This window comes from Brachyistius frenatus, unplaced genomic scaffold (assembly GCF_029030835.1).
Source record: "Brachyistius frenatus isolate BFR_SWC_R1_liver_20210118 unplaced genomic scaffold, ASM2903083v1 Contig_21, whole genome shotgun sequence".
NCBI lineage: Eukaryota > Metazoa > Chordata > Actinopteri > Embiotocidae > Brachyistius > Brachyistius frenatus.
In genome coordinates, this window is record NW_027210620.1 from 3995659 (window position 1) to 4019599 (window position 23941).

Genomic DNA, 23941 nt, shown 5'->3' on the forward strand with positions numbered 1-23941 from the left:
TTTTGGCCTAAGAAAAAGTCGCTATAGCATGACGATTTGGACAAAATACTATGGTATGACTTTCTCTTCATATTTTACATATATAAATATATATATATATATATATACAGCTTCATACATAAACATCCATATACATACTTATATAGCAAAAGAAAACAACAAGTCAACCATTATTTTCAGTACAGTTCAAGCATTTAATCAGCACTTGGTTACCCTTTTTACTTTTTCTCTTTTACTGATTAAGACTATCACAACCAGTCTGGTTGGAGACTATAAGGCGGTTTACGTTTACACCTGCATCAGTCAGCTTATCATGTAACAGGCTAATGACATCGTCAGGCAGCACACGAGCGCGAGCCAGGATCCAAGCCAAGTCAAAGTGAAAAAGTCCAAAGTATTCAGCACAGGAGTACACCAACGCATATAACTGGTAATCTGTGGAGAGTACCCAGTATGGAGAATCTGGAACACCTGGTAAAATTAGTACAGTGGAAGTTATTCAGTTTTGTATTCCAACAGTACAACATACAAGCTCAATTTTCTAAACGAAAAAATACTTCTATAGTATATTTACCTTTAAAGAAGCTGACATCGAGATTCGCAGGGTGAGATGGGTCTTTAACTTTGGCAACTCCCTCAATTGAGTTTATCTTCCCATTAAATCTGTATGGAGGAGAAGAGGCCCATCAATTAATCCTAAACAAGGTAAATGGTGAATATAAAACTGTTGAGGCGGTTGAATCCTTACAAAAGCTCTGCATTGTAAACATTGACCGTGCCATCAGGGAGAAGAGTGTATGTTGCTTGGTTACATTTTCCTCTTTCAAACAAAGCTGGGAGCTTCTCTATTTCATACCAGGTACCCATATACTGGAGCGAGATGAGAGAAAAGGTTTTAAATTATGGCATTTGAATGGAATTTTTCTTAAATAAGACACAAACCTTCTACATTACCCCGTTTACATCTGCTCAATAAGCTCAAAATCAAGAAATGAGCAACATTCATTCAGTATCTTACTTTGGTCACGATGAAGTCCTCTTGAACAGGTGGCCGGGGGCAACGACCAAAGTGGAAAGATTGACCATCAGCTGCTGCTGCAGTCAGGAGAAGCAGAGACAGGACCTCCACACCAGAGTTAAAACCATTAATGGTTAAACTGACTTTTAGAGTTATGCTAAGCTACCCAATGTCACGACAGGTAATTCACAACGTATTTTGCGTATTAGAAATGTTGTCATGAAGTGGAAAATTGCCGACTACCTGTAGTGCCTTCATGTCCAGGTTCAACGTAAAATAAGAGCACACTGTATTACTTTACTGCGACTCCAATATGTCAGCGCAGTTGTTTTTTCTTTCGCCGGCGGACCTTTGGAAGGCAAAATTAGTTTGAGGAGCTATATTTAGATTCTGTTTAGGAAACCTTTTAACCACTGTGGAACCGGGTTGGAATCCAATTTAGGACAAAGGCTGCAAAGACGCATGCTGTCATGCAACTTCAGAATCGATGTGTTATCCGTGTGGGACAGGGGTTCACGAGACTAGAACTTCAAGTCATTTTAAAAGAAGATATCGTATGTCTCACCTCAGGATGGTATTCGACTATTTCAACGTGTCACTCAGAAAATCCAATATGGACTCAAAATTAAAGCCCTCCAAAATGTCGAACTTGAGGAACATTCCTACTGCGTTATTGGAGTTATTCTCAAAAACAAGCCAGACAAAGAGGTAAGACTGAACAAACACAAACATTGTGTGCTGTAAAATCAAAACTACCAGCTGGAGGACACTAAAATTAAAAAATGTCCCCACGGGGATTAATAAAGTAACTACCTAACCTAACCTAAAATACTCCTTGAGGGAAGCAGTTCACTTCATCAATGTCATGATAATGAAACAAAAACAGATTATGAAAAGAGAAATCTTTATTCAACAAAAGCACCAATATTTATACAAAACATGTACTCTTACTTTTGCCCCTGGAGTTTTTCTAGTATTTATTTCTAATATAAAACTACATTGCTTGTTTCAATGGCATCTTTACACCGGGTAGAATTGAATTTAGACTGTCGTCAACATTCGCCAGAAATCTCAAATTTTAATAAAAAAACAAAATATGTTAAAAAAAAAGACAACGTACAAAAATTTAAATAAAAAAGAAAATAGAAAACAGGCAAAAAGTGAGAAGAAACAGTCATTTGACAAAAAACAAACGATAAATTACATTCTTAAATTTAATCATCTGATTTCATGTTATGTGCTGTGACGGTATAAATAAATCATTGAATTTAAATTAAATAGGCTATGAAGAGGAAGAGCTGCTAAGAAGTGAGATCACCAAAACGGATGAAAAGCTACAACACAAACAACACTTTCCAGGATGAAAATGTTGAACTAGAAAATATATATATATATATATATATATATATATAAAAAAAAAAAAAAAAAAAAAAGGAAGTACAGTGCATCAAAAATTACTTTGGTGGCAACACGGGTCGCCTGGTCATCCCTTTGTCGGACGAGGGACAATTTGAGTTGTGGAAAGTTCTGGCCTTGCATGATGTTTTGAACGACACAGTATGGTATGACTTTCTCTTCATATTTTAGACGACATACTGTAGTTTTAAGCATTTAAAAAAATTTTGGCCGAAAAAAAAAGTCATACTATAGTATGACTTTTTGTGATTTTTTTGCACCAAAAAAAAGGCATGATGTTTTGAACGACACAGTATGGTATGACTTTCTCTTCATATTTTAGATGACATACTGTAGTCTTAAGCATTTAAAAAAATTTTGGTCATACTATAGTATGACTTTTTGTGATTTTTTGCATGCCAAAAAAAAAAAAGTCATACTATAGTATGACTTTTTGTGATTTTTTTGCACCAAAAAAAAGGCATGTTATTTTGAACGACACAGTATGGTATGACTTTCTCTTCATATTTTAGATGACATACTGTAGTCTTAAGCATTTAAAAAAATTTGGCCGAAAAAAAAACGTCATACTATAGTATGACTTTTTGTGATTTTTTTGCACCAAAAAAAAGGCATGATGTTTTGAACGACACAGTATGGTATGACTTTCTCTTCATATTTTAGACGACATACTGTAGTCTTAAGCATTTAAAAAAATTTTGGCCGAAAAAAAAAAAGTCATACTATAGTATGACTTTTTGTGATTTTTTTTTGCCCAAAAAAAAGGTCATACTATAGCATGACGTTTTGAATGATATACTATGGTATGACTTTCTCTTCATATTTTAGATGACATACTGTAGTCTTAAGCATTTTAAAAAAATTTTGGCCGAAAAAAAAAGTCATACTATAGTATGACTTTTTGTGATTTTTTGCCTGAAAAAAATCAAATGGCATGATGTTTTGAACGACACAGTATGGTATGACTTTCTCTTCATATTTTAGACGACATACTGTAGTCTTAAGCATTTAAAAAAATTTTGGCCGAAAAAAAAAGTCATACTATAGTATGACTTTTTGGTGATTTTTTGCCTGAAAAAAAAGGTCATACTATAGCATGACGTTTTAAACGATATACTATGGTATGACTTTCTCTTCATATTTTATACGACATACTGTAGTCTTAAGCATTTAAAAAAAATTTTATGACTTTTTGTGATTTTTGGCCCAAAAAAAAACGTCATACTATAGTATGACTTTTTTTGGCTGAAAAAAATGTCATATGACTTTTTGTCATTTTTTGCACCAAAAAAAAGGCATGATGTTTTGAACGACACAGTATGGTATGACTTTCTCTTCATATTTTAGATGACATACTGTAGTCTTAAGCATTTAAAAAAATTTTATTTAAAAAAAAAAAAAGTCATACTATATTATGACTTTTTGTGATTTTTTTGCACCAAAAAAAAGGCATGATGTTTTGAACGACACAGTATGGTATGACTTTCTCTTCATATTTTAGATGACATACTGTAGTCTTAAGCATTTTAAAAAAATTTTGGCCGAAAAAAAACGTCATACTATAGTATGACTTTTTGTGATTTTTTGCACCAAAAAAAAAGGCATGATGTTTTGAACGACACAGTATGGTATGACTTTCTCTTCATATTTTAGATGACATACTGTAGTCTTAAGCATTTAAAAAAATTTTGGCCGAAAAAAAAAGTCATACTATAGTATGACTTTTTACTGTCTGAAAAAAGACTATGTCCAGCTGCCGTACTGCTTTGTCTGCTTATTTAGCTATGTGACCGTTCACCTTCTGTTCACTTACTCTGAATGCTCCAACAACTTCATTGTCAGCCATCTTATTTATTGTTCCATCATGAAATAAAAATAATACTAAGAAACTATCCATAGAAAAAAAAATCCACCTGGTTGATTGTAGAACCGACTGCAGGACCTAATGCTTCCATCACTTGGTAATCAAATGTCATTCGTTCCAGGATACCAGCGGCTTTTCATGATTTGTTTTCCTTCAAATTAAAGCACCACACAATGGTTTAAATGAAACAAAAAACATGCAAAGTATACTACAATATTCCAAAGCAGATATGTACATATCCACACTTGTGGTTCATTCCTGTATTTGGTCCAAACATCTGGAGATCACATCTTGACCCTTAAACACACAGTAATGCAGTATTACTTGATGTAATTTTCCTTCAGTGTGTCAGGCATCTAGGTTACATACAAAATATGAACATGTGGAAAACTAGCACACCAATTTCCTTCACATACACAAACACAATCACGCACACAAATACATGCACAGATGCACTAACATTAGATAACAAAGTTAAAACTCAGCAATGGCATCTTAAACAATGGAATTGAGGACAATGTTGAAATAGGTGTAAAATTTAAATACTTTTAAAATGAAAGTTTCACAGCGATATTGATGCCCTGAGATTAAAGAGAAAGTTTAAAAGGCCACTGTAACATTTAAAAAAAAGAAATAACCTATTTGATATTAGAATAATACATTCTATTCTTTTGATAGATGAAATATGAGATGTACAGATAGATTTAATTTGCACTTATCCTAATTACTAGTTTGGAGAGGTAACTAAATCAAAGTGCCGCAGTTCACTTCTGATGACTTCTCTGTCTTACTTTGTTTTACAGCTTGGGTCCTATTTTTGTAGTTTGGACATTAGTCATTAGTCATTAGACATTAGTCCTTTGGTACTGCAGTAGGTTCATTACAGATAATTGGGGGAACACTGCAACACTGCAAAAGAAAAAGAAATCCAACAGCGCAAGAAACATGAGCAGTCAGGTGAACAATTCTGCCATTTTTCTATCTGTGATTTTCTAAATAAACTGGTTTAGATAATCTGGCTAAACTATCTGATTGTCTGACTGATAATTTTCTGTCCCATGTGACTGTCTTGTGACAATGTTGCTGTGTTCTGCCATTAATTTGGTGAGCACAATGTTAACATAACTAAAATAAAAGATGGTCAACTTTACAACAATAACTCTGAAGTTGAACTGAAAAAAATCTTTCACTAGCCTTCATGTTTCCTTGGTCTTGGACACACAAGTTACACACACATACACAAATAACACAAACGTAGCACATTATTTTCTCGACCACTGAATTTATAAAGTGCAGCGATTGCATTGTGACTGTTGTACCGAGATCTGTACGCATGCAGAAATGATTCTCAACCTCTCAGGACCCTTAAAGTACTGAACTGTTGGTGACTTTGCAGACCAAAATGTCAACGAAAAAAAGTTGAGTTGTGATAAAAGCTTGTTTTTTTTTTTTTTTTTTTCATATTTTCCAACAATTAAATAAATCAATGAAGTTCCTGTTTTAGGTTTTTGGAAACCGTCACCTCCTATCTCCTCCATCCATTCGGACTTTCCAAAGCATCTCTCCATGTGTGTGTCTTTCTGCTTTCCCTGCAGTCTACAGCTCAGGCCTTGGCTATATGTTGGTTCAGCTCCAACCCGTTCTCAGCATCTGCATTGCCCAGGGCTGAGCTCTTCTTGCTGGGCTCACATCCCAGAGCTTCAGCCTCTTCCAAGGTGGTTGTTAGAGGTTTGCCAAGGGTCTCGGGCAACAACATCGTCAGCACTCCAATAATGAATGCCAGGATTCCCACGATGAGCTATAGAGGTGTCGTGATGAAAAAAGGGAAAAATTGATTTGCTACATATCGTTTTGTTGCCAGGATACCCTGCTAGATAAACTATGACAAATGGGAGCATGGTCCACAGTTTACACAATGGATAAGGTGAAACGCGATAACATGGAACAATATCTTTTGTTCTGAAAAGCAAACATGAGTGTGTCTACCTGCGGTAGGTAGATCCAGACTTCAGCCAGGTACACACAGAAGGGGGCCACCACGCTGCCAACACGGCACATCATACTGCCGCTACCTACTGCCAAAGACCTGGAAGAAGACAAACACAGTCCAAGTCAGCTATTCAGTTAATTAAGGATAGAGAAAAAAGAAAAGTTGTTCAAATCAATCACCTTCATAATAAACAAAAATTAAAGTCTCAGAAAAACAGAATAACCTTTTAATTATGATGCAGACCATAAATTATTTGCTGAAGAACTAATAGAATCATCAGTCATTACCATTTCTAACTAAATATTTAAGTGTTACCTCAGGACAACATCATTATTTGCCATATTAGAGTCAATTAGAATAAGGAACCGTACACTTAATTTTCAATTAATATATCTAGTTATTGCAGGGGTGTAGGTTTAACACTTGAGAAATGCTGTCTTAACACTGTTTATAAAAAAGGTCAAATTACACTGCAGTCTTAGTGATTTCCCTTTGGACTGTTTTATCAACATATAAAAATGAGACCCAAAAAAGGTTTATTTTTGTCCTCATAAATTAAAGAGGCTTTTTTTTTTTTTTTTTTTACAAAAAGGACTATTAAAACAAATCACAGTTTTATACTAGTCCAAATCAGTGTACTGTAGTGTACTAGTAAACCCTGTAGTGTATGGTACATGTTTTGATTGTCTTTTATCCTTACCTGATGATGGTTGGGTAAAGCTCACATGTATACAGGTAAATGAGACCAAAGGCAATCGCAATGGCAAACTTTCCTATCATACAGAGAGCGATAGCCAGGGCCTGTATGTCCTGTGGAAATGAGGTGAGATGAAGCATGATGATGAGAGGCAAGAAAAAAAAAAAAAAGGACAAAGACTGCAAATTCAGCAAATGCTGGACATTTCCCCATGTTTCAGAGGATAAACAGTAACTTTGGTTTGTTTCTCTGCATGTAATTTGCTCTAAAAGGGAAACCCTGTAAATGATATTAGAGCTTATTTCATTATATTCAAAAAAAATTAAGAAACTGACCTTTGGCCTTCAGACTTTACAACAGATCACTGACTTTAATAGTCAAGCTTCAAACCAAAGTATTATATCCATGGATGGGTAAATTGAATAACATACTACACTACTACAATACTACACGCTAATTTACTTCATAACTCTACCACTGCTGCTGAGTGAGAAGCTGCAGGTGGTGGGGGTGGACACCTCCACCGTCTCCTGGATCAATGACTACCTGACAGGCAGACCACAGTTTGTCCGACTGGGCAGTGTGCTGTCTGATACGGTGGTCAGTGGTATTGGAGCTCCTCAGGGAACTGTTCTGTCTCCCCTCCTGTTCACCTTATACACAACTGACTTCCAGTACAACTCAGAGTTCTGCCATCTGCAGAAGTTCTCTGATGACTCTGCAGTGGTAGGATGTATAAGGGATGGACGGGAGGAGGAGCACAGGGCAGTAGTGGAGGACTTTGTGGAGTGGGCGGGAAGAAATCACCTGCTCCTGAACGTGGCCAAGACCAGAGAGATGGTGGTCGACTTCAGGAGGAAGACGACGGCTCCACAACCGCTGAGAGTTCTGGGAGAGGAAGTGGTCATGGTGGAGGGGTACAAGTTATTGGGTGTCTCCATCGACAACAGACTGAACTGGAAGACCAACATCAACGCTGTCTACAAGAAGGGGATGAGTCGACTCTTTTTCTTGAGGAAACTCCGATCCTTCAATGTGTGCAGCAAGATGTTGGAGATGTTCTACCAGTCTGTTGTGGCCAGTGCATTGTACTTCGCTGTGGTCTGCTGGGGGAGCAGCATTTGGAGCCGGCGACACCAACAGACTTAACAAACTGGTTAAGAAGGTCGGCTCCATCATTGGCTGCAATCTGGACAGCCTGGTGGTGAAGAGGAGGACGCTGAGGAAACTATTATCCATATTGGATAATCCTGTCCACCCTCTCCACCACCTTCTGCAGGGACAGCGCAGCACTTTCTCCAAAAGACTCCTCCAGCTCCGCTGTCACAAGGACAGATACAGGAGATCATTCCAGATACAGGAGATCATTCCTGATACAGGAGATCATTCCAGATACAGGAGATCATTCCAGATACAGGAGATCATTCCAGATACAGGAGATCATTCCAGATACAGGAGATCATTCCTGCCCACTGCTATCAGACTGTACAATAAATCCCCTCTGGCAATGTAAACATGATAGTGTACAGCTGTACAAGTACATATAAGTAAAAGCTGATTTTGGAACATGAGCTGTGATCTACAGAGCTCTAGTGCTTATCCAGAAGAGTTGTTGAAATGTTTTTACTGACTCCAACAATGTATATTTCGGGCTGTACTGCTGTTCGGCACAAACACTCTATTCTTTATTATTTTCCTCTTATTTATTGATGAATTTGTTTAGCAATGGGTTCTATGGTGTGATTGCCTGGTACACACAGGGCTGTTTGCATGGAAACAGTCTTCTGTCCTCTCTGAGCTGGGACATCGGCAATCTTACTTCTGTTACAAGTGATCAGTGGCAGGAGTGATTTATTTTTTTTCCATGTTGTGCAGAATCCAGATTTGCCAGAAAGTTTTAATATTGTGTTAACAGTATGTCGTGCTTATCAAACCTGTGTCTGTATTTACCAATTCTTTAATTTACAAAATACAGATAGGGGTATATAAAGCCACTGAAATAGTGTAGATTTTGGACTTGAGTGTGTATTTACTCCTTCCGTACTAATGCAGTACAGAATGGTCTTCTAGACAAAGACAGCATTCAAAAGCAAAAGCACTCTCCAAAAGCAGTAGCCATGATAATATTCCCATCCTTCCTGAGGAATCCCTAATTGGATAGTAAAAGCATGAGATTGTCCATTGTATATATGGTCTGTCACTAAGACACAGTCACCAAAACTGTCAAGGAAACTCTGTTGTTCAGGCCAGACATACTTTGAGACTCCTCTGATTTTTTGAATGTGGGGTAAAGGTCCCATAAAGGACACCCCGAACTCAGGAGATAACTGTCCATGATGAGTGTTGATTGTGCTCACACTGGAGACAGCCTGTCGGACTCTCTGTTAGGCAGTATCAAGCCAAGGACATATTCTATGTACTTGTAGGAACAAATGTGTTCCTTATAGTTGAGCCCTTGTGAGAATTCAGGCAGAGAGGTTTAGTAACTGGCACAGCCACATGTGACGTCTTTCCTCAATCGAGCTGCTGCCAATAAACATCACTCTGTTGACACCCAGAACGGTTTTGCTTGCCTTCTTCACCTCATCTCTACGATTTCCTTCACAACAACAAGCTGATGTATTCTGCATAGTTCAAAGTGATTCTGAACACCAATTCATTTTGAAACTCCTCTTTTATGCAGTTACATTAGAGACCCTGGCATGTTTGTCAAGATATATATATATCTATATATATATATATATATATCTATATATATCCATGTAGTTTACCAAAGAATGTGACACATGCTCCTACATCTAGCAGTCTCTGGATGGAGCTTCATTAAGTTGTGTCTTCCCACAGAGGACTGCATTAGTTACTACACAAACAGAGTACAAAAAGTCACAAGACATACAACTCGCTGTTGTCAGTCTCCTGCCAGGAGTCTCATCTCCCATTTGTTGAACACTCTGGTCAGAATGGCTTTTGAGGTCAAAGCTTGTATTTATTTGAACATTAAGTACCAGCTGTTTGCCAGCCCAACCATAAGCAGTACTAATCTGGGTCAGAGCTCAGAAAGTCGGGAACTGCCGGTGTCGTATATCAGAGCTCAACAGTAATGTTCCAGTGAGCCCAGAGCAATATCAGGACCTGACCCCAAGACGAACAGTCAAAACATATTGTGAAAGTGCAGGAAATACTATAGCCTATATAACCTATATTAAACCTAGCCTATTCCTGTTGCTGCCTTGGCTCAGACATAACCACGACGAACAGTCAGATCTTGCTGACAGCAATATCACTGTCACGTGTAATACTCCAAATGCAGTTAGAAGTCATGCTTAGTCAAATGTTAGCAATAACACCATAAGATGATAACAAAACAAGACAGAGCTAGCATTCTTTATGCAAAGTATTCTTTGATACATGGCCTACATTTAACCTGACTGCGTGTGAGAAAATTTAGTGACTCTTTTTTGTTGGAGGAGCTACACATTGTGTTGCGCTTGTAACTTTATAACTCCACAGAAAATAGTGCTGAGATGCTGCTAAATATATAGCAAGGATATTCTTGGAATGTGGTGTGTAGATTTAATGTAAAAGACATAGTGTCTCTCTCTCTCGGGATCTCTGTACGTACAGCAGGTACCACGATGATGAGCATGCAGGCGACGCCAGCCAGGAGCAGGGCAGGGGCACAAGTCTTCTTCCTTCCTATGCGGTCCATTGCAAAGCAGCCAACCAGATAAGAGGGGAGCTCCACTGCACCTGTAAAGAGCCAATCACAGCAGCTCTCGGTCAGAGGTTATCGGTTATCGTGGCACTGACACTGACATTCTATCCCAGAGACCTAAATAACCATCTGAAATGTTGGCCTCACACTATGCATCCAAAGTAAACTAGCAAGGAATGTTTCCACTGCGGATTAAAGGAAGCAGATCAAATAAATATTTTGTGTTGAGTATAAAGATGAAAAAAGACGAAGTAAATTGAACGCAAGTACTGTATCACCTGCTGAAATAATAAAATAGCATTCCAAGACATTACTTTTACCAAGGAACATGTACAATTGAGAGAAATAATACCCAGAAAGGCATTTGTTATGACGAATATCAAAGTTTATATGAAATGCCTGAGAAGAATCCCATCCTTTAACATGACTATTACATAAGCAGTACATCAGTTCTCGATTTGTTAAATAAAGTATGCTTATTATAGTACAAATCTTATTTTATTTATTAGATACCAAACCACATGGGAGCCATTTAGATCAAAGATGGAACGCTGTACTTTTGGTTCCTTGATCAAAGGCTGATTTCAGTCTGTGTTGCCATGAATAGAGCAGTAAACAACACTGGAGAAAAGCAAATGATCTCACTGCCTTCTCTGTGACACAATATAAACCTAACTAATACATGACTGTAGATAAACATACTGCAACATTTCATAGTATTCTTTAGATTTATAGATTCTGTTCAACTTGGTAAACAGGCCTGAACTACACTAAGAGGCCTATTGGTTTAAATGGGAAGGGGTGGATTTGTTATTTGATGAAATAGGCTAATCTAAAAATGATTCAGCCGCACTGCACACAACCTAAAAGAGACAAATAAAGAAACACAAATACAAAATAATACTCTACATTTCAAACCAAAGGTTATAAAAAGGTACACCAGTTGTCAAAGGTTTCCCAATTTATAAACGCAAACATATCAACCTTTGGATGATTATTGTTATATAGTTTTCAAATGTTGTTGCCATTATTTTCCTATTTTTTTTTCATGCAAATTCACACTCATCAGCCAACCACTTACCAGCGAGGAAGAGATTAACATACTGGTTTCCTCCCAGGTTGACTGAGCCCAAAGAGAAGACGTAGTAGCCCAGGCTGCCGATGAACCAAATGGCCCACACTGTGCATGTTCGGCCCGCCATCCTCCAACTGCCAAACAAATCCAGGATGGACAGCTTCCTCTCGGTCTGTGAGGGCCGCTCCATGGCATCCTGCTCCAGCAGAGCTCTGCCATTCTCACTCTTCTCCGGGTCCAGGAGATCCTCCACCTTGAGCTTGCATTCAAGGCCGTTGAAGCGGGCTATCGCATCCAGCAGAGTCTGAGTATCTTTGTAACGGCCCTTGGCCATCAAGTAAAAGGGCGTCTCTGGGAACTTCCAGCAGAAGAGCAGGAAGGGCGATGTACAAATGGAGAGGACGATTTGGTAGATCCACCAGACCCGAATCATGTAACCGGTCAGAGCCACCACCATGATGCCGACTGCAAAGGCCGCATGCACATGCATCGAGGTCCATGTGCGCACCTTGATGCCAGTATACTCTGTCACATAGACAAACACCACCACCAGGTAGCCACTGGACACCTGACAAAAGCAAAGGAGGAAAGGAAGAGGAGGACAAATGTTGTACGTAAGATATATGCAGGAATCAGTCGTTGTAGTGATCATTTTCTACAAAAATATGCTCAAAACATAAAAACAGTCACAAAAAAAGGCCCACACACATTTTGATATGTGCTTGCAGCATTAAGTTAGCAGAAAAATGCTAGACGAAGTAAACCCTCATCACTTATGAACTTTTCATCTTAAAAGAAACAACGTGTCATTTCATCTTTTAAAGAATGGCACGGTCTTGCTTTGAAGTTGAAACTGATGGCAGTTGTTCTCGTGGTTCACGAGATCAACTCTTTGCCCTACACAGTAAATTACAAATGAAAGGAAGGATTTATAATGTACTAGATATTTACCGATATATCTGCAAAGGCTTTTAGTGTGGCTTTAAAGTGCGGCTGTCCTCACTATCTGAGAGTCCGATTCTATGTGAAAAACAACAGCTGTAGCTGAGGAGGAGTAGGGGGATGGTAGAAGTCGGAGAGGAGTGAAACCCTGAACAGACTGAAGGGGCTCTTTCAGCACAACTTTACTGCCATGTGGGCATCAAACTGTAATGACTCTCTTCCTTTGGCTTGTAAATGTGTTATTTTATGCACATATCATGTAATACTCTGTACATAAAAATAACCACACATTTTAACACACAAAGACACACTAAACTTCCTTTTTTCTGCTGCTTTACTTTTTCTACTGCTATGTATAGCTTAAGTTCCTCGTGTTGTCTTTCTCTTAGCATGGCATGTTGTTTTTAACTCACACCATTTGATGATGCAGGACAAGGACGTGGGATCTAATTTCACTTGTTAGCTGTAATATGATGTTTACAGTTTAGGTATTTACCTAAAGGCCTAGATGAGGGCACCAACCCAGCTAGTTTTATGCATACACAGATTTGATTGGCATGCAGAAAAAATAGCTTTTGGCATTAAAATCTTGTTTAAATTTTAAACAGTATTTCCTAAAGAAAAAACACCTAAATATATAAAAACTTACAGTAAAAAAGAGGGAAGAGATACATAAAACTATGGTCTGTAAATTGGCCTCACTGCAATATAACTGACAGGAGGTGGCTCCAAATACATTCCTAAAGAACAGAAGGGTGTTTGGCTGAGAGAAACATTCAGAAATTAGGCACATAGTGGACTTGAAGACAGTGGTTATTCACAAAAATTAAGTGGAAAAATACGACGCTTCTTTTGTCTCAGGCCCAGAGCTGAGACTTCCTTCAAATGTGCACAGACGCACACAGGTACATAACCATATACAGTACAGAAGGGCACATACATTTGTACACACACTGAACTCACCATGGCAAGGAGAAAGCGGAGCACCACAAAAAAAGTGTAGTTTCCAGCAAATGCTACAGACACCCCGAGCCCAAACTGACAGAGGCTGGTGAACATCAGAATCCTCACACGACCGATTCTGGTGGAGAGAGACGAGCATCAGAGGGAGAAATCAGGGTGAAAAGAGAAAGATGGGGACAGATAAACAAACAGAGAGAACAGAAAATGAGTTTACAAGATCAGGTAAGAAAAGCATTAAAAAGAGTTTATCCAGTTGTTAAAGTTGTGCAGGGACATTAACTGCTGCAAAAACAGGGAATCGATGTTGCAGCAGTCCAGCAAACTGCAGCAAGGACTTTATGGATAGAGCTTCAGATACATCGTATAAAAAGTGCCCAAGCTTTACAGCAAGAGATGTTCTAGCTCAAAATATATTAGCTGTATGGCATCAAATGATGATTATTTACTTGCACAACATGTAAAAGCAATATCATCCAGCTGTGTATTAAATTAAATCATAACAAAGGATTGTACTTTCCTCTGAGCATGCAAGAGATGCCCTACAACCTCTTTGGCTGCTGAGTATAATTCACAGCCACTAACAATCAAACCTTGTCCTCATGAGAACCATGTGAAACAGGACTTTGACAATGCCCACACAATGCATGCATTCAACCATAGGTCATTGTGTATAAGTGCACTGATAAAAGTAGGTATGATAAATCCAAAATAATCTTGACCATCAGCAATTAATCCTAACCTTCTTTAGTCTGTTAGTGGGATTCATTATTGTCAATGGTTGTCAAATATCAAATCAAGTGTGCACTCGACTCTCCTACTTCTAAGTCCTGACCACTCAGGCTTTCAGGGCAGGTCACATGATCTTTCCGAACTGTGCCAAGGTTCCTGTTGTGCTCCGATTACTTTCCTTCATTTCTCTCTTTCTTCCTCTAAACCGTCATCTACACTAATTTGGCTTCCACTTTTCTTGCCTCACTGTCACTCAAACCATCTGTTCCCCACACCTTCTTACTGTTTATCAAGTTTATAAGGTAGTTGTGTAGTTCTGTGTTCAAGCACTGAGCATGAGAGGGAACAGCATGCTGTTTAATGTTGAGGCAGAAGTGGAGGAATGTTTCCTGAAGTTATGACTACGTGAATTAAAAAGGCAAGTCAACAGTCTTTAGTGATTGAACGTGTACTCTCGTTTCCATGCACAAGTGTAAAAAATGTCCTTAAATGGTGAAACTCTACTGCAAGTGTGGTGCATGGTACAATTTACCTCCCCTCTTTGAATTTGGACTCTTCATGAGAGTACTTTCACACCCCTCCCTGCTTACCTGTCAGCGATGTCCCCAAACACCAGCGCGCCAATCAGCACCCCCAGCATGAAGGTGGGCTGGCACAGCTTGGCCAGCCACTCTTTGTCACACACCAAGTCCCAGTCCGTCACAATGCTTTGGTGAACTTCAGTGTGGTCATAAACAAAGTTCCCATCACATGCTCTCACTGTTTTGTTACCATCAAAGTCATATATAAAGTCTTTTGGGTTGATGCGCAGGGCGCAGCGGCACCGGCTGAGCTCCCACTGTTCTCCCTCAGCCGTCTTCACCACCAAGGGTCCACTCCCTGAATTGAAGACCGGCAGGATGTCCTCCAGACTAGATCCAGTCATGTTACCGTACAGGACATCAGTGATGTTGCCGGGCGCACTACACACAAAGTTTGGAGTCTCCACCAGGAAAACGGAGGCCAGGTAGTGGATGCCACAAGCTATGGCCTGGAAGGCTGCTGCAAAGTACAGACATGCCTGATATCTGGAGAGACAGGAAATACATGAAAACATGTGAAGCAGGGCTGAAGACGGGATGATAAGTAGAAGTTATTCGGGTGTCTCATTCAACATAAAACTCCAAAATAGAAAACCCTAACAGATCATCTTCTAATCAGTCTTTGAACCAATTAGGTACACACATAGACTGGGTACATACAGTGTTGTAAGGTGGAGTAACATTCTATATATGATATCAAAATCATGATATGAGACTAGATATCGTATTATATTTTGGATATCATAATATACTTTTTTTTTTTTAAAGTGATGCCAATTTTTGAACTACCCGACTGTTGTAGGTGCCAACCAGTGGCGGTTTGTTAATAAAGGGGGGGGGGCACCAACTTAGAGAGAAAAAGAATACTACTTTAACATGTAAAATATAAATGAATTATATCATTATAGTTTGCTGATAAAATGCACATGGTAGTCTGTTAGTGCCTGTAAGCATTCAATAAAAGCTGTTTATAAATTGTATTTAGTTCATTTCTGTGTGAATACAAATAGTTCCTGTTGCAGGGCGCCGGCCAAATGAGAATGAATACAAGTCCTTCAACTTTTGTCAACCACAGGACCTCAGACTGCTCCTCAATTGGTTGCATCAGATTTTCCACTGGGTGCACATCTCTGCGCCCTAGACCCTGCCTCTTTTATTGGCAGCGAATCTGTATTGTTTTACGTTTTATGATCTAATGTGATTGGACAACTCTCGACGCCGTCTCTCAGGTTCACCTCACATCTGCCATGACGTAATTGCACCGTTACTTTTGCTTCTTTGCGATCTGACAAGCAGTGGAATAAAGGATTAAAGTGGAACTGTGGAAAATGCAGTTATTTATTGGGATGAGACGAGTATCTGGTACGGATCATGTACTTTTGACGAGTATCATCCGAGTAAACGTGTATCAGTGTTGATGAAGGCTTCTAACAAACACCAGCTGTGCGCACACTTCAAGGGAGCTACACACAGGGCCCGGTCTCCTCGTTTCACCCCGACCTGCAGCTGGCGATCTGTGCTTCAGACACACTGGTCATGCTGTCAGTGGAAAAGAAGCTGGTGACTGAGAAGACTGACTTTAACCAGAGTCATTGATAAATCTGCAGACCAGAAGGAGAGGAGCGCAAAGTTTATGTTCAAGTAGTGCTAATGACGAGTGGTCAGGCAACATGAGTGTGTTGCGTTGTTTTGGGATTATTTTGGGGGGTTTTAGCTGAAGTCCGGCTTCAGTTTGTTAGACAATGAAGTTCCTCGAGTCAAGTGAAACACTGACATGTCATTGAAAAAAAACAAAAAATAGTATGCATGAAATAAAAAGGAGTCGCGAACACTCGTTTGTTTTTTTTAAATATGCATTTGTGACATGGAATACAAATAACATCAGACGCTGAGCGGTTCCAAAGCTGCGCAACAGGCTGTCGATGAAAAAAGAAAAACACAACTCATTCCCAGAACAACAAACAAACAAAAAACAAGAGAGTACAAATACTTTCGGTACCTTTTAAAATGTCCGAGCTCGTCGAATATTCTCTCAACGGTCATTTTGTGCTGGTGGGTTTGTGCGCTGAGGCTTCCAGTGTGTCTCCGGGCGGGCAGCGGATCCTGAGCGCCTCAGCACCGAAATAATCAACGGCGGCTTTCACGGAGTGGAGGAGGAGCGCACAAACTTTCACACGCACTCACACAACATCCATTGTAAACCGCGAAATGGGCAGGAAAAGCCTTGACCAGAGAAGACGTTGTTTTTTGTATGTTGCCCATAAACTTAAATAATGTAATCTAAAGTTTGTCGTTTCTTCTCGTTGTCGTTACCTCGCGAGCAGCTGTGGAAAGTGAAATTCAGGTAAACACGGGGCTGACTGCTTTTTCTTCGACCTCAGAGATACAGTCTCACATGTAACCTAATCCTGTAGCGCCTAATTTAGATGTTATTCTGTTGTAAATAGACTGCTCTTACATAACATCCACCACTGTAACACTGGGCCTCTTCACAGCATGGAGCTATATTTCTTCTGAGGTGTTAGCCCTGTCAGGATCAACCTTTTCAAACCCCAGAGGAGCAAACAGCTGCTGTAAATATGCCTGGCGTTTACAACTGAAGCTTAGTGGTAATGAGCTGAGGAGTTCATAATCATCAAAAGGTTATAGTTAATCTCTCAACCAGCAACATGCCACCTCCTTATTGTCATCCTCTCTTTCAGTTTGTTACTCTGCAGCTAATGCTTTTCATTACTGGTTGATCTGCTCATTATTTTCTAATTCGGTCACAGAAACATCAAGAGACACCTGTGATGTTTCCCAGAGCCCCTGTCTGTAAAGTCCTAACATATTCAGTTTGCTATAAATTAAGACAAAGAGCAAATCATCATGTTTTGAGAAGCTGTAACCATTAAATATTTGACTTTTTGCTTGAAAACGGATTAAAAACGGCTGAAAACAGCTCGACTCCAAACACAGAGCTGACCTGAGGTGTGTGTGTGTGTGTGTGTGTGTGTGTGTGTGTGTGTGTGTGTGTGTGTGTGTGTGTGTGACTATGCTATAGGGAAGGATATTGATGGCTTGCAATTGGACTACTTGAATCTTTTTGACCCTTTTGTGCCAAAAAATGTAAAGGACAAGTCCTACTTCTTTGTGCATGCAGCAACTTCATCCGTGTGCATTCGAATCCATGCAGTTCAGTGCCACCACCTTCTCCAGTTATTTTTTTTTGGTAGGACAATACATCTTACTGCATGTGCACCACAGTTGAACCCCAAAAAAAACAAGAGTTTCTGACACAAATCGATTGTGCTCCTATTGGAGCCTTTGATTAATGATTGATGAGTGCATTAGATGTGGCTGTATTGACTCACCGCACCTTGCCTTGGCTGGATTCAGCCGACCGCTGATACAAACGACGGCAGTGTTGACTTACACCATCGCACTGACTTGCCATCTGCTCCACTTCCTGACATGGGAAATAATCAAACAGGAGACAACTGATTGAAACAGGTCATTCGTGCAGACTGACGGTGACGGTGTCTTACTGTGAAATCAACAGGTCTGCCTCGCAAATTCGTTAGTTTCGACATTTAAACACGAACAAATAAATCGCACTTCATCGATGCGACTTCCGTTTGCATAACCACAACAAAAAAAGTCAGGCTTGAGGCTCAACAGGTAGCAGGTAGCACAGTTCTACTCTACATGTATGCGAGGTCATGGTCTTAGTGTGCTGTGGACACTGTACACTGTATAATTGTATTTGTTTTTTCATAAATATGCGTATACAATATAGCTTATTACAATCTGTTCTTTATTGGCTCGCACATGCTGTTGGCAGAGACCACTGGAGTTTTCCATGTGGTCAATAAGCATGAAAGGTGCTAATTGTTGTCGTGCTGCTGCTTTATTGCTTGCTGAAGGTGTGGAAGAAAGAAAGTTTAGCAGTTTTCTTTTTGATTTCAGATACATTATGTACAGTGGGTACGGAAAGTATTCAGACCCCTTTAAATTTTTCACTCTTTGTTTCATTGCAGCCATTTGCTAAAATCAAAAAAGTTCATTTTATTTCTCATTAATGTACACTCAGCACCCCATCTTGACAGAAAAAAACAGAAATGTGTGCAAATTTATTAAAAAAGAAAAACTGAAATATCACATGGTCATAAGTATTCAGACCCTTTGCTGTGACACTCATATTTAACTCACATGCTGTCCATTTCTTCTGAACCTCCTTGAGATGGTTCTACTCCTTCATTGGAGTCCAGCTGTGTTTAATTAAACTGATTGGACTTGATTGGGAAAGGCACACACCTGTCTATATAAGACCTTACAGCTCACAGTGCATGTCAGAGCAAATGAGAATCATGAGGTCGAAGGAACTGTCCAAGGAGCTCAGAGACAGAGTTGTGGCAAGGCACAGATCTGGCCAAGGTTACTAAATAATTTCTGCAGCACTCAAGGTTCCTAAGAGCACAGTGACCTCCATAATCCTTAAATGGAAGAAGTTTGGGACGACCAGAACTCTTCCTAGACCTGGCCGTCCAGCCAAACTGAGCAATCGTGGGAGAAGAGCCTTGGTGAGAGAGGTAAAGAAGAACCCAAAGATCACTGTGGCTGAGCTCCAGAGATGCAGTAGGGAGATGGGAGAAAGTTCCACAAAGTCAACTATCACTGCAGCCCTCCACCAGTCGGGGCTTTATGGCCGAGTGGCCCGACGGAAGCCTCTCCTCAGTGCAAGACATATGAAAGCCCGCATAGAGTTTGACAAAAAACACATGAAGGACTCCCAGACTATGAGAAATTAGATTCTCTGGTCTGATGAGACCAAGATTGAACTTTTTGGCGTTAATTCTAAGCGGTATGTGTGGAGAAAACCAGGCACTGCTCATCACCTGCCCAATACAATCCCAACAGTGAAACATGGTGGTGGCAGCATCATGCTATGGGGGTGTTTTTCAGCTGCAGGGACAGGACGACTGGTTGCAATTGAAGGAAAGATGAATGCGGCCGAGTACAGAGATATCCTGGAAGAAAACCTCTTCCAGAGTGCTCTGGACCTCAGACTGGGCCGAAGGTTCACCTTCCAACAAGACAATGACCCTAAGCACACAGCTAAAATAACAAAGGAGTGGCTTCAGGAACAACTCTGTGACCATTCTTGACTGGCCCAGCCAGAGCCCTCACCTAAACCCAATTGAGCATCTCTGGAGAGACCTGAAAATGGCTGTCCACCAACGTTCACCATCCAACCTGGTGGAACTGGAGAGGATCTGCAAGGAAGAATGGCAGAGGATCCCCAAATCCAGGTGTGAAAAGCTTGTTGCATCATTCCCAAGAAGACTCATGGCTGTACGAGCTCAAAAGGGTGCTTCTACTCAATACTGAGCAAAGGGTCTGAATACTTATGACCATGTGATATTTCAGTTTTTCTTTTTTTAATAAATTTGCACAAATTTCTACATTTCTGTTTTTTTCTGTCAAGATGGGGTGCTGAGTGTACATGAATGAGAAATAAAATGAACTTTTTTGATTTTAGCAAATGGCTGCAATGAAACAAAGAGTGAAAAATGTAAAGGGGTCTGAATACTTTCCATACCCACTGTATATCTAATTTAGTCTGCAGTTACTAAACCAATCTGCAACTTATTGTGCATTTAAAGTATTGTGTTATTCGTGTTTGTGATTGGATTACAGTGACGGGGGAAAAAGTCTAAGTATGGATTACGTTAGTTTTGACTGTGCCAATTGTGTGTGTATATTTTTGATTAGACAATATGAGATTGTGTGTGTGTGTGTGTGTGTGTGTGTGTGTGTGTGTGTGTGTGTGTGTGTGTGTGTGTGTGTGTGTGTGTGTGTGTCATTTTGGGCCCCAGCCAAACGCAAACACACTTTAACCTTCACCCGCTCCTGTCACAACTGTTTGCTTCCCACTGTGCTAGACGTCAGTACGTTTATCCACATCTCAGCGTGCTCACCACCCACAAAAAAGGCCCCATTGTAAATGTATTTCAGTCCAGTTTAATCCAGTTTTAGTTCATGCGTGGTGAAACCTGTCACAGCGGGTATCAGACGAGCTGCCGTCTGTTTACAAGATAGCATCAAGTAAACCTCACCTGCAAGTAACCCGGACACTTCATCTTGAAATGTTAAATCCAGAAGGGAATTGTCAGACGTTAAGATCTTTTCATTGCCTATATTTACACATTTGTACACCAACTGTGCGAGCCAATTGTGAGTTTACTCTTTTCTTCTTGCAGTTTAGGTGTTTATTGTGTGGTTGTCCTTCCTGCCACTATCATCTTTTCTGAGTTCCTTATTCCCAGGGGGCTCATTTGACCTTTTGTTCTTACCTCTTAACACTGTTTTGTTAAACCTTAGCTGATGAGGTTACTCATTACTCGTTACTCATTACTGTTGAGTAAATCTAATCTGCTCTTGAAACATTGCTTTTTGACATTGTTTGAGCTACGTTTGAGTTGTGTACAAGTAATTATTTGACAGAATTATTTGAGATTTGTTTTGTTGGAGTTAAGATTCTGCAAGATCAATGTTTTTCTTCATCAGCATCACATAGACGCTAACTTCTAAGTGGTACACTGCCCTCAGTGTTTGGTCAATCTGCAAGGTTAACAGTTGGCCTCCGCCTGACCGCTGACATTAGCGGAAATTTTTGTGCACTGCTAAATAAGGAGATGCCAGTGGATCCATTTTACATGACCTCTGTTCTCTGGACCTTGTTTTGGTGGAGACAAGAAAAGGAGAAGAAAAAAGCAGCCAGACACAAATGCATTCCATGTGTCAGCAGATTTGGGCCAAATCCCAATAAATCATTGCAATATATGTAATGCCGTCTACAGATACAACATTTTAAAAAGACTCGTGTTCTATTTGAAAAACAGAAATCCTCTTTTTGTTTCTGATGCACAACATGAACCTGACATTCTGAGTTTGCTCATTTTCTTTCAAGATAACAACTAGATTTGTCTGTCTGTAAATGCAAAAAAACGAAGCACTCATGCGTGCTGCTTGAAATCCCGATCTGGTTGTACTGTACATGTGTACAAATTCACACAAAAGCAGAGCTTTGCAGGATCTTCCAGTGCATTATGCTAAAAGCTGTCATTTCTGCACCGTCAGTTTAACCACATGTATTCTTTCCTCATACTTCCATTATCATCACCAGTTAAATTACTGGCTGACCTACATCACATTCGGCATTCACACACTCACATGATTCAGTAATTCGTTCCATATGGAGGTGATAAGCGTTCATGATTAACCACTGGGTGGCAGCAGAGGTTGTCTGACCCGTTTCATTCTGGTTCTGGGTTTCCAGATAGAATTGATCTGATTCGGTTTAATTGCCTGGTGTAACCTACTTGACATGGTGGTGATAAAATGATGGAGGTAATTCACACACAGTCAGGACATTTTGTGACTACAGTATGCTTCCAAATACATTCACAGTATTCTTGAGCTTAGTTTTCATACAACAAAAACTCCATCAGTTTGGATTAATGTAAACAGATTGGGGAGGGGGGGGGGGACAAATCAATGAAAGGAAGTAAACTAGTTTCGATCCATTCCCTAACTCATAACTATGGTTCATTCACGTAGCCATAAGACTTAACAGTGAATGGCAATATATAAAATCATGAACCAGCCTTTTATCTATATCAATTAGACAAACAATATGTTGACTGACTGGTAGATTGATCGATGGAGCAGGTCAATACAGATCATGTGCTTTTACTGCAGTTTATAAGAACCAGCAGCACCAGACTCATTGAAATGTTGAACTCTATTTCTTTTGACATTTACACACACATTATTCAATCTAGAAAACGTTGTGCTCTTTAAATCTATCGCATGTTCCTTGTAAGCGTACAAACAAAGCAAAGCCAATACCTGAAGTCGTGTGTTAATATGAATGTCTCTCTCCAACCTAATAGTACATTTGGAAGTGTATGTATGTTTACTGTCACTGACCAGAAACATCACCATAATGGAGTCCGTTGCAATTTTACCTCAAAATCCAGTGCATGTTCATGTGTGCTTTCATCAATGAAGAAGTTCGGGGAGTACTCTTTTTACTCCAAAGGGGGCAGTAGAGAGCTAAATTCGGTAAAAGCCAAACACAAAGGTTAGTCATTGATTCAGAACAGCAGGAGGAAGTGAGTCTGATCATTACCCTGCATTTCCTTGGATTTAGCTGTCAAAATAGTCTTCAAAGCCAGGCAAATCCTAATTTCCATCCGAGTGAAAGTGTTATGATCAGTGCTTTTCTCCATCTAAAAATAATCTGCTTTAGCAGTCCTGACAAATGTCCCCTCTCTGTTTAAAAAAATATCAATAATATATTTAATAAATTGGTGCGCAAGAAGGGGCTGTGATTATTAATTTGTTTACAAACAACAGCAGAATTTGTGGTCTTTGGAGAGAAATCAATGGCAAAGTTAATGAAGTTGCTTGAGAAGACAGTGAAGAAGTGTTGGCTTACAAATTAATATTTAGTTGGGGGAATTACAGCAGAAGTTAGTTTTAGCGAGTTGGCAGAGATTTGAAGAACTAACTGATTTGTTGCAATAATACAGACAGTACTGGAAACAAAATGTTTGCATGGCAAAACTATATCTGATTCGAATGTGAGTAATATTATCCAGACAGACGTGTCATGTTCGGTGAGAGAGCAAACAGATGTGGAGAGAGACCTGCATGGACCTGCATGGACCAGAGCAGAAGCAGGCCCTGCCCATATTACACAGTAACCTGAGATTCAGCTGGGCGGGAGAGGCAACCCCAGGGAGGGGGCAGAGCAACAGAGGGGTGTGTGTGTGTGCCTGTCTGTGATGTGAGCCTGATAGAAAGAAAAAGAAAGCAATTTAAAGGGGCGTGTGTGTTTGGGAAAAGAGGGACTTGTAAGTGTGAGGAGGGAGTTCCCAAAGTTTTCAAAGAGGTGGCATACA

At 39.8% G+C, this 23941-nt stretch overlaps 2 protein-coding genes across 2 annotated transcripts; both read right to left on the minus strand.

Moving 5' to 3' along the window:
* Positions 1–70: 70 nt before the first annotated feature.
* On the minus strand, positions 71–1324 carry LOC138619637 (apolipoprotein D-like). The gene is made up of 5 exons (XM_069696262.1): positions 1262–1324; positions 1019–1123; positions 749–870; positions 575–663; positions 71–471 (listed from the first exon to the last, which is right to left on the minus strand). The coding sequence occupies exons 1-5, from the start codon at positions 1274–1276 to the stop codon at positions 233–235; spliced, it is 570 nt and encodes a 189-aa protein (XP_069552363.1). The 5' UTR covers positions 1277–1324; the 3' UTR covers positions 71–232.
* A 2941-nt stretch (positions 1325–4265) lies between these two features.
* Positions 4266–17802, minus strand: slc22a16 (solute carrier family 22 member 16). Its single transcript, XM_069696429.1, has 8 exons — positions 16990–17802; positions 15000–15476; positions 13681–13798; positions 11782–12343; positions 10608–10735; positions 6989–7098; positions 6285–6384; positions 4266–6096 (listed from the first exon to the last, which is right to left on the minus strand). The coding sequence occupies exons 1-8, from the start codon at positions 17031–17033 to the stop codon at positions 5902–5904; spliced, it is 1734 nt and encodes a 577-aa protein (XP_069552530.1). The 5' UTR covers positions 17034–17802; the 3' UTR covers positions 4266–5901.
* Positions 17803–23941: the final 6139 nt, after the last annotated feature.

Coding starts and splice junctions, on each gene's coding strand:
- LOC138619637 (XM_069696262.1), bottom strand. Junction 871..1,018: donor AGGACTTCATCGTGACCAAA/GTAAGATACTGA, acceptor ATCTCGCTCCAG/TATATGGGTACCTGGTATGA. Junction 472..574: donor CGATGTCAGCTTCTTTAAAG/GTAAATATACTA, acceptor TAATTTTACCAG/GTGTTCCAGATTCTCCATAC.
- slc22a16 (XM_069696429.1), bottom strand. CDS start 17,033: ATGACCGTTGAGAGAATATTCGACGAGCTCGGACATTTTAAAAG. Junction 15,477..16,989: donor GAGCTCGGACATTTTAAAAG/GTACCGAAAGTA, acceptor CTGTCTCTCCAG/ATATCAGGCATGTCTGTACT. Junction 6,385..6,988: donor CTTTACCCAACCATCATCAG/GTAAGGATAAAA, acceptor GTCTTCTTCCAG/GTCTTTGGCAGTAGGTAGCG.